This window comes from Alexandromys fortis, unplaced genomic scaffold (assembly GCF_014885135.2).
Source record: "Alexandromys fortis isolate MF-2015 unplaced genomic scaffold, M_Fortis_MF-2015_v1.1 scaffold_43, whole genome shotgun sequence".
NCBI classification, from domain to species: domain Eukaryota; kingdom Metazoa; phylum Chordata; class Mammalia; order Rodentia; family Cricetidae; genus Alexandromys; species Alexandromys fortis.
The window spans coordinates 4,684,987-4,696,442 of NW_026067928.1; the positions used below are offsets into that span (position 1 = coordinate 4,684,987).

Consider the following 11,456-nt stretch of genomic DNA (forward strand, 5'->3'; position numbering starts at 1 on the left):
AGGCTGGTGGGTGGCTAAATCCTTGGGGAATAATGACAGTTTATACCATAACCCAGAAGTGTAAGGGCTAAACCTAACAGAATTACAATGTTTGCATTAAATTCTTAACACATACCTTTAATGTTTAGCTTCTGTTTTTCAGATCTAATGCAATTAGAAATCTCTGGTGCTTAGACAAAAGGTGACTGCTGCTTGTTGGGACCATTTGGAGTCCTGCCCTCCAGCTGCCCTTCCCTGCTAGAGATCTTTACTTTCCTTCTGATTTGAGTTACTGAAAGCTGTGTCAAAGTTGTTTACCAGCTCTGCTTCACGAGGACGTCTTGCCTTGATCAGAGAATAAGGTTTTCACCTGTTGGCTCACCTGACTGTGTTGGGTAAACAAGCCTCTGTGGTGCTATTGAAAAGGGGGCTTCTTACCAGTGACTAGAGGTCCGTGTCTCCGTCTCTCTGTGTGTCATTGTGTGTTTCAACCTCCAGCCCTCTGCCCGAAGCTCGTGAACTGTATCCATAGAGCGCAGACAGGCGTTGTGTGCAGCAGCTGATGACTCACCAGGAAGTGAAAACTGTGACCCGATGTAAAGTGTCTTCCAGTCCTTTGTAAACTCGCTGACCTTGGGCAGTCTCATAGCCTCTCGTACAGGCCTTTCTTACTGTAGATTCAAATACCTGGGGCAGCCACACCATGAGGAATCCCTAAACTGATCAGTGTCTCATGCTGACAGCAGTTACTTGAAACAGAAAGGAATCTGAGGAAAGTTGACTGTGGTAACAAACGTGACCTAAATGTAGAAACTTCATATGCCAATTAGCCTTGCGGCTCTTATTCTTTGCCATAACTAACCTGGATCTTACATTCCTTGTTTCTAGCTTGGATAATGATGTAATCTAACTTTGACGGAAGAGGGCTCAGGAAGGACCCAGCAGGAGGAAGTTATGCCTTTTGTTTCCATGGTACTCCTCTGGGCAGACACCTGCATCTGCTGCCTCCTCCATTGCACCTGTCTGCCAGGAACCTGGCCCCTGGGGTGCTCGCTTGTTGGCACTGAGAGATTCTACCCATATATAACTTACCTGCATGCTCAGTAGACATCTCTCTGTAAGGTGCCACTGGCCTGGCATCAACTCATATGCAGTTCCCAAGGACCTTTGGGGAGGTTTCATGTTTCATAAGATGTCTCCACTCTGTAAAGAGCAGCAGCCATTCCTGATCCAACTAAGCACAGCTCTGTGCTTTCAGGAGGAAAGGTCAGGGATGGAAAGGTGGCTTTTCCAGGTTTGTCCTTCACTGGGGTCCACCCCTCGGAGTCCCCACACCAGCTATTTAGTAGCCTTTAAAGTTCTTTTCACTTTCCATTCAACAATTCTTATTACTTCCTATTATAGGTAAGAAACCACTGTGCCAATTATTCCCTGTACAAAATTACTCTACGTCTCCTGAGTGGGTCATAGGAACATCACAAGATAAATGGTATCTAGGGGCAGACTGAAGTTCCGTGGGTTCTGAATTTCACATCACTTGGTATCCACCCTCAAAAGGAAAGCAATGAGATATTGATGGAAACTCTTACCTTGTATTTCCGGTCTAAAGAAGTAGATATGTTTCTACTCCAAACAAAAGTCTATGACCACTTCCCTTAAGGAAATAGCACTGGATTCCACCCAGGGAGTGGATTGCCTACAGAATGTTTTGGTCTAGGGTGTGAGCGTGACTTGTTTCGTTCTAGCCACAGAATGTTTAACTACATGTATGTAGCCCACAACCTTCAATTGGTCTGTTTGCTTCCTTGTGTCATGTTAATGTACTTAATCCTACCTTTTGAGGTCAGGGGGATTTCAAGCAATTAGAAATTAAATACAGGTGGATTTCAGTATTCACTGGAACTCCTTCCCAATACTATCCTATGCTTTTCTGTTTTATTATTTTTAAACGCATCTTTGGATTCTTTACTAATTTTTATGATCCCCTCACCCCTATGCTGGCAAGTGGTAATTTTGTCAAGGCTGGTCCGTTGCAAATGGCGGCCCAATGTGATGGGTTGCCAACAATTTACTCGAACTTTCATGGATCCACCCACTTACTTGTCTTCTCTGATCTGGCAGGCAGCTTCCCACAAGCTGTAAGCCAAAATAAATCCTTTCTCCCTTACATTACCTGTAGTCTGGGATTTACACACACAATGGAAAAAGTAACTGGTACACTGCCCATGCATGGCTCCCTTAAGTTACCTATTATCTGGGATTATACACACTATAGACAAGGTAATGAGTAAACTGGACACACATAGCAAGGGGGTGGAAAGAGCCAGTTCTTCAACAGATCATGCAGAATCGATTTCCAGATGTTTGTGTGCATGTGATTGCTGGTGGTAATTAAGAAAGTATACATGTGAGGAGACTTGGGTTTGGGGTAAAACAGGGTCACGAGTCAGATACACGCTCTTAGAATTTGAAGCCTGTGTGACCATTAAGGGGGCAAACTATGAGCATGTTTATATCTCACTTGCATTATCTCTCTGGTTTCTTGACCTACACCCACACCTATATAAGCGCATGCAGCTGATTATTATTATGATTTTTGTCTGTTGGCAAAAGCTGGGGCAATCTAGGAAGAAGACACCTTAACTGAGGAATTATCTGTATCAGAATTGCTGTAGGCAAATCTAGGGCATTTTCTCAATTAATGGTTAATGTGGGAGGGCTCGGCCCATTGTTGGCTGGGCCATCCTTGGGCAGGTAGTCCTTAGTTACATCCAAAAGCAAACTGAGCAAGACATGAAGAGCAAGCCAGTAAACAGCATTCCTCTGTTTCAGTTCCTGCCTTAAGTCCCTGTTTTGACTTCCCTTCAAGATCAACTTTAAGTGATAAAATAAAATAAACCCTACCCTCCCCAAGTTGCATCGGTCATGGTGTCTACTACAGCAATACAAACCTAACTATGACGTATGCATATATAAAGATTAAAGTCTAGGATCCACACATATATAAAGATTAAAGTCTGGGATCCACACATAGATAAAGATTAAAGTCTAGGGTCCACACATATATAAAGACTAAAGTCTAGGGTCCACATAAGAGACAAAACATGCACTATCTGCTTAATAAAGTAATTTCCAATTACATCAGTTTTCCTGGAAATACAGTGATTTCATTTTGTTTTTTGGTTAAGCAGAAGTCCATTGTGAATATGCACCATATTTTCATTATCTATTCATCCGTGGGCAGATATCTGGGCTTCTATAGCTATTGTGAGGAAGAAGATGTGTGGTATCTCTTTGGTAAGGATCTTTTGGATAAAAGGCCATTGGGAGAGCTGAGTCTTGTGGTGGACCTAGTTTTAGTGTTTTGAGAAACTTCCATAATTATTCCATAGGGCAGGACTAGTTTACACTTCCGCCAGCCGGGAATGAGCATCCTTCCCCGCATACTCATCACCATTAGCTGTCAAGTATTTTCTCAACATTTGCTCTTCCGATGGAATATGACATGGAAGATGGGACCTCAAAGAAGTTTTGGGTTCGAGTTTCCCAATGGTTGAGATACTAAGCATTTCAGAACAACATTTACTGGTCATTTTTATAATCACTACACTTTAAAGCAAAGGTTGTTGCTCAAAAGTCAGGCCCAGCGATATGACACAGCCGGTAAGGGTGCTTCCCACTGAAGCTGATAGCCCGAGTTCAATCCCTGTGACCCACGTGGTGGAAGGAGTCGCCTGACTCCTGCAGATTCTCCTGTGACCTCATCACTGCACTATGGCATGCTCCCAGTCACACAAACACAAAAAAAAATTAAATATGATAATAAATGAGTTTTTAAAAAGAATCATTGATCCGTGTAGCTTTAGAAAATAAAACGAGAAAATTAGTCTTGATTCTTTGAGTTTGTGGGAAGTCCATCCAGAATTAACACCGTGATTGTAAGGTGAGCTTTAGGAAAAATGGGGAGAAAACCAAGCCTATCAGGGCACCTCTGTTACAGGTGCTTGCTTCTTCAGTTTGCCTCGTGATTTTAAATGTAAGTACTAGTAAGCCCCAGTGACTGCTCTAATTGTGTGAGCTGCAATTGACTCAGACAGTGAACGGTGCTTTCTCCTCCTGGGTATCTAATTTGCTATAGAAAGGCTAAATGGGGTTTCAGGGAGGGAGGACTGAGACTGAGGAATTATCTGCTAGACAAAATAAAGCACAAATATAAAAAGGAAATTGAGTGCATCTGAGCTGTTGAAAGTCAGCACAGAAAACGCTCTCATTTCCTTGTGAAGGGTCTTATTTCAGAGCCATCCTTCAACGTAAGAGCAGAAGATGCGTTTTAATGGCAATAATTATTTCTGAATGACATCATGTTCCATTGAGATTAACAACTGTACATTTGGCAAATTAACTCAATTTGGGAAGGGAAACAATGTCAGGCCACAGAAGGACTCTACTTTGCGAGAGATAAACATGAATCTCAGCAGCATTTGAATAGCTTGTAGAAAGAGAAAATCCCTTTCTTGTGTCTGCAAAGTACCCGCTATTACCATGAAAACTAATTTGCCAACACCAGCCTTATACATTCTACCTTCCATGTAATAATAATAACAATAATTCACCCTAAAGCTTCACTTACCCTAATACATTTGCTCCAGTTTGGGATCTTGAAGGCTCAGCAATTTGATTTCATAGAGCACACACTACAGATTCATTTATCATGGGTAGATTCACAAAAACCCAAGTTCTTAAAACAGATGTATTTATAGAGCAACTACCATAGCAGCATTAATCAGGACAACCAAAAGAGCAGAAGGAAAGCAAGTATCCAAATACAAAGGTTTTAAACAAGAAAAACATGGTAGAGGTGTATACTATGGGACAGTAGTTTTGAAAAGAAAGGAAATTTTGGGACCAAATTAGTGGTTCAATGAGTAAAGTGTTTGATGTACAAACATGAGGATATAAATTCAGATCCCCAAATCTATATAAAGCTGTACACAGTAGTGTGCACCTGTAAGCCCAGCACTTAAAAAGACAGCAGAAGTGACAGAGACAGTAGGATCCCCCTACACACTCATGGGGCAAACTACTATGATGTACACAGCAATGAACAAAAGATCCTGTCTCAAACAAGGTCGGTAAAGACCAACAGCCAGGGTTGTTCTTAAATCTCCACATACATGCTGTGGCTCATATGTAGCACCATCCACACCATCCACAGACAGACAGACAGACAGACAGACACACACACACACACACACACACCAAGGGCCAGGGCAGGGGAGAATATTTTAATGGAAGCAATTCAGGAGAAAAAGAATGAATAGATATGGATAAAGCATACACAATACGGTGGATTCAATTAATGCCATTGAAACTTATTTTTAAAATGCTAAAATACTAAGGTTTACTTTGCAGATTTTCATCAAGATTTTCAAGAGTAGAAAGTTTCTGTTTATAATGCATTTAGAAGAATACATTTGTCACAGGGCCTTCGATATTCACATTGTATACGTAGCTTCATATTTCTCTGTGACAGAGAGCGAGCTGAATAAATAGAAAGATGGCTGCTGGGCATAGACTTTAAATAAAGGGACAGCATTGAGTTGGGTGTCTAGGGCACCAGTCCAACACAGATGGCACAGCGATCTCACAACGGGAAAGACTTGTCAGAAGGGCCAGACAGGGATTACAGAGGCCAGAACTCTCTGTATTCACATTCATAATATGGACATTGCCAGGGGTCTTGGCAAAGGTTACCTCTAGCTGTATCTGCCAAAACCTGCCATGTTTTCTTTCTTCTAGGACTAACCAATTCTTTTTGGATTAACCTAATCTTATTCTAGATATGTAAATATATTCAATTATATCATAGTAAGCTGTTTAGGCCCCAAGGCTCTGCTGCCTAGAAAAACCTCACAGATGAAATCAAAGCATGCTGATAACACTTCAAATATTCTCACGCTGCCCTTACTTTCAAAGTTTCAGAAATACTTCATGGTAGTCCCAGGTATTAACCTTTATAGCCCTTCTTCCTGTAATATTAAGTAAGATTTAGTTCAATTTTTTCTGCATTATAACATTTGTAACTAGGTACACTGCTCTGTACCAAAGAGTCACTAATTGTGGATTTCTAAGAAGGATTGAGCCGTCTGAAACAGATAGGACAAAGAAAAGAAGTCTAGAGAAAGTGAACAGTTAAGGATGATGTACAGGACAATGCAAAAGGAGACAAAACAGCATGGATGTGGTCAGGTATTTATGTGCACATTAGACACTATTATCAAATGCCAGGTGTTATCTAAATGTCCCCAGTGTGTCTCACTGATGGGAAAGAGCTGAAGATATTTCCTGTCAGGGTAGGGGGAAACACCAATTGTAGAACAGTGGCTCTCAGCCTTCCTAATGCTGCATCCCTTTAATACAGTTCCTCATGGTGTGGTGACCCCCATCCATAAAATTATTTTGTGCTACTTCATATTATAATTTTTGCTTCTGGTATGAATTGTAATGTAACTACCTGATATGCAGGATATCTCATATGGACCCCTAAAGGGGTTTTGCCCCACACAGTGGGAGTTAGGCTCTACTGTTTTGACTGTGTTCAGGTGAGGGAAATTAGTTTAAGGTTGCTATTTCTTTTTGTTTGTTTGTTTGTTTTTGCTTTTTTTCGAGACAGGGTTTCTCTGTAGCTTTGGTATCTGTCCTGGAACTAGTTGTAAAATTATTTTTCCCAAAACCCACTGTCCTAGGTCAGCATTCACTTAAATTTTTTGGTTGGGTTTTTATTGCATTTTCTTAGTCCATAGTTCCTGTTCAAATGGCTCTGTGGGTAGGAGCGATCCTGCCTCTTCCCAAGTTAGTGGCCAAAATTATCTCAGGGCCTGTACCTCAAGGCCTGTAGGACAGGGACAAGCCTGGCTCGAGTTTGAGGGAACTGAGTGAGAATGAAACAGCAAAATCTAGGTAGACACCCCTCCAGCCCAGAGGGAAGGATTGGCTGTCTCTCATTGGCTGGAGGTACCCCCACATCACACTATGTCACTTATCCTATATACTTATCCCGTATTACTCACAATAATAAACTGAGTTTCTGCTTTGACTTGACTCCCTATCACATCTGATATCACATTGTCCTGCATTGTGGGGCTGTGTAACAGGATAGTACACTCACATTTTCCTGGGGAATAAGGAGGCTAAGGAAGCCTAGCAACTGCCATCCCAGGGCAAAGCAGTCGTCAAGGTGAGTGGGACCCCACCATGGGTAACGCAACTTCACATAAAACTGATCCAGGGCTTAAGGCATTGAGATAGATACTACTCTCCCAAGGCCTGAAATTGTCAGACCACATGTGATCCAGGCATGGGAGGATATAATTACCCTGGCACCCTGGGTACCCACTGGGAATCTTTTCTCATGGGACACGTGGAACTGGGTGGACACTCTGGCCAGAGAAAGAGAGAAACACTTTGATATACTCCCACCATTGCTGAAATAAAGAAACTGAAAAAAATATCCCATACTAGTGAATTAACAGAACATGTCAATACTCTAGAACAAAAAGAAGCAAATTTACCCAAGAGAATTAGATGGCAGGAAAGCATCAAATTGAGAGCTAAAATCAACAAATTAGAAACAAAGAAAACAATACAAAGAATTAATGAGACAAAGAGTTGTTTCTTCAAGAAAATCAATAAAATAGACAAACCTTTATCCAAACTAGCCAAAAGGCAGAGAGAGAATATTAAAATTAACAAAATCAGAAATGGTAAGGGGGACGTAACAGAAGAAATCCAGAGAATCATTACGTCATATTTCAAAAACCTGTACTCCACAAAACTAGAAAAACTAAAGGAAATGGACAACTTTCTGGATAAATATCACTTACCAAGATTAAATCAAGACCAGATAAGCAAATTAAGTAGACCTATAACTGCTAAAGAAATAAAAACAGCCATCAAAAGTTTTCCGACCAGAAAAAAGGCCAGGAATAGATGGTTTCAGCTCAGAATTCTACAAGACTTTCAAGAAGAGCTAATACCTATACTCCTCAAATTGTTCCACACAATAGAAACAGAAGGAACATTGCCAAACTCTTTTTATGAGGCTACAATTACCCTGATACCCAAGCCACACATAGATGGTACTAAGAAAGAGCATTACAGATTAATCTCATTCATGTACATTGATGCAAAAATATTCAATAAAATACTGGCAAGTCTTTCTTCCTTTCTTATTGATTTTATTGAGCTATATGCTTTTCTCTGCTCCCCTCTCGGCCTCTCCTTTCCCCTTCAACCTTCCAAAAATATTATGTAAAGTATGCTCATATTGTATCTATCAATAAGTGCTTTGATTCTTAATTATTTGGAAGTAAACCTAATAGAAAAACTCTGCAATTTTATAATCTCTTTCCATCTTACAAGAGGACCTAAACAATATAAGAGGTAGGGTTAAAGACACAGTTCAGTGATGAAGTACTAGCATGCATGCCATCTTGGTAATAGTCTATGTAGTACCAGCATGCACGAAGTCTTAGCTTCCATCCGCAGAACTGAAACTAAAAAGAGGGAAAGAAGAGAGGGAAGGAGACAGGAAAAAAAAAGGACAGAAGGAGGAAAGAGAGGGGGAAAAGTCAAGCCTGACACCTCAGCCTCCCTCTCCTTTCCCACTAGTAAAGGCTTCATTGTGAAAGAAGTTGGAAATTGGCACCTATATTCATTCGTCTTAAATTATATTTGTTGTCCTAGATTCCTTTCATGAGAATGTTCAGCATTTTCAGGTTTAGGTAGCATCAATCCAACCCAGGCAAGTTTTGACTTCAAGTCTCTAAGCAAGAGCTTGAGTCACCCCCAGGCAATAATAATAATAACAGTAAAGTTCTGGAAATGGCAGCAACATATTTATTGAAAATGAACTAGACATTACATGAACCTGATGGAGATGTAAACTGATAAATCAGAACCGGTGTAACATTTTTTAAACCATAAATGAGAAAGTCATTTTCACAAGAAAACACTATATCCACATTGCCTTAATTGCTAACTTTGAACATCCAGAACATAGTTTACTTTTAACTGAGAAACATAAAGAAAATATTTCATTCTCCACCACCACCTTTACATCACACCCGTAAGGCAATTTCTATCATCAGCAAGTAAGACTGTGCTGTCCTTCATCCTTGTAGGAGAATAGACGATGATACACATGAAGGTATTTTCAGAAGATTCAAGCAACTGATCAGCTAATGGCTTTCAATAGAATGGAGACTCTAGAATGACCACTCCATAGAATCTAGAAGCTAAATCAACTCTCCTAAGTAATAAGACTTGGTTGTTTGGGGAGGAAACCTCCTGGATCCAAGAACATCCTGATCCCAAGACTTGTGACATTTAAGAGGGGAACAGCCTAGAAGGGTGTTTACTTGGTATCTACTGACCAATGTCTTCTGAAATCTTTTACATCTTGACTTTTGAGCTCTACAATAAAATTTCGCCTTGCATACAGTAAACTCTCTCTGGGGAAAATTATGCCCAAATAACCTATCTGCAAAAGGACAAGGACTGCAAAAAGCAGTGACAATAAACACTGTTTGGAAAGGCAAAAATGCTGCCTTCGTGTTCTGAGGCACTATTGTAAAGTCATCTCTGCTGTAGGAACCGAACTTCTCCTGGGAAAATCAATGTACCCAGGATGCATGAACATTCTCTAGTAAGCTATCTGTATGTGGCAGAAACCAGGAGTCCAAATACAGAATTGTGCAGGTTTTAACTGGGCTGGAGACATTTCTCTTCCCTTCCAGTGTGCTTTACACAGTTCGTTCCTAAACATTTCACAGTTCTAAATTTTCACATGAGAGGTGGAAATGATTAATACATTGTTCTGTTATTGAGTAAAACATAAAAAAGCAATTCAGCATGGTATATCATCTTTGGAAAATCAATCATAATTTTATTTCCCTACTCTAAAGTGAAGGTCACAAGAACTCCATGGAAAGCTCCCATCATTTTGTGAGTAAATAACCAATCCTGTCACTTGGTAAATACAGCCCCAAGCAACTATTTACCCCTGTTGAAGTCAACTAAATAAAATGGCAATGAGCTACTATAGACAATTTAGAAGCTTAATTGTGTTTTTGAGGCCTCATATTTTCAGTTTGAATATCAATGCTGGTCTAATCTGCTAGAAAATTAGCAACATTCCTCTTCACCTTGAGGTGGGTGGACTCAGCCACAAGGTCCTGCTTTGTCCCTGTGTGTGTCAAGCAAAGCCTAACCAGACTCAAGATAAGTGAAGATTCGACATGCTGGTTGTCACACAGGGGGCAGGCCAGAAGGGCCCTACCGTTGTAAGAGACTCACGGGGGCAAGACTAGCAGCTAGTCATGTCCTTTCCATAGACAGACACATAAAGCTACAGAAATGTGTCTGCCTACAACACTAGGTGAAACATGCTTGTCTTTGGGGGGAAGATACATTCATTTTTTTTCAAGTATATTTCAATATACAAAGATGTTCTAGATATGTTTCACTAGAAAAACAAAAGGATTCCACCTGTGTCCAAGGGGAAATCTCACTAGATCTTCCTTTTGGTGTGGAATTAATTTGACTGAAAAAAAAATTGCTGTGAATACATAGCTACCGTTTGATTGGAAAGCACGAATCTTTGTATCCAGTTATATANNNATATATATTTATGTACAGAGTTGACAACAACCAGAAGAAGATACAGTCTGGATGTCTGTGATGGCTTAGGAGTGGAGTGCTCTGAGGAGAGCTACATCACCTACTGATGATCTCAGCACCAGTAGCAGGTGTCCCACCAGACTTCTGGTCGACCTTAGACCAGCAGTGCACAGGTGCCTCCTTTCAGGTATTGTAAGGAAGCTCTATGCCGAGGCGACTCTGGAACTATGGCTTATTTCCTGTCTTGGCTTTGTCATTACTGGGGTAAGTTAGGTCTCTCAGCAGCAATTCACAGTTGGCCAGTGCATCGGCTGGCAGCAGCTTCCGGATTTGCTCCACTGTCTTTTGATAAGCCATCTTATCTTGTTCCAAGGTCCGGATTAAAGCCTTCATTTTGGTCTCTCTGGTCAAAAGAGTTTCTAGGTTGGATTCCAAGGCCTGGATTTTAGCGTGGGCTACCTGTTTGTAAAGAAAAAAAAAACAACTCCATATTAAAAACTTGAGGGGTCTGGATCTTTATTATAATAACAGCAATGCCTTACATTTGTTATGAGAAAATTACATCACATTAATTAACAGAATATCATTTGAAAACAACGAGAAAAGTGCATTTTAAGTATATTTTAGTATACAAAAATATTCTCTGAAATGGAGTTTTTTTTCTTTAGAGTGCTCAAAAATCTAAGTATTGGAAACAGAAGATATAACTCAGTGATAGAGTACTTTTTGAGTGCATTCAAAAGATTCTAGATTCAAACTTTAGCAACATATTAAATGTGTGTGTGTAGATATGTATG

The 11,456-nt window shown here is 40.4% G+C and overlaps 1 protein-coding gene across 3 annotated transcripts in view; it reads right to left on the reverse strand.

Annotated features, from left to right (window-relative positions):
• Positions 1–8,863: 8,863 nt before the first annotated feature.
• The window catches only part of Tbc1d4 (TBC1 domain family member 4), a 167,428-nt gene continuing 164,835 nt past the window's right edge, over positions 8,864–11,456 (reverse strand). For all 3 annotated transcript variants that reach the window (XM_050144608.1, XM_050144606.1, XM_050144607.1), the window contains one exon: positions 8,864–11,118. In XM_050144608.1, coding sequence (XP_050000565.1) covers positions 10,885–11,118 — 234 coding nt within the window. In that variant the 3' untranslated portion in view covers positions 8,864–10,884. The remainder of the gene's footprint in view (positions 11,119–11,456) is intronic.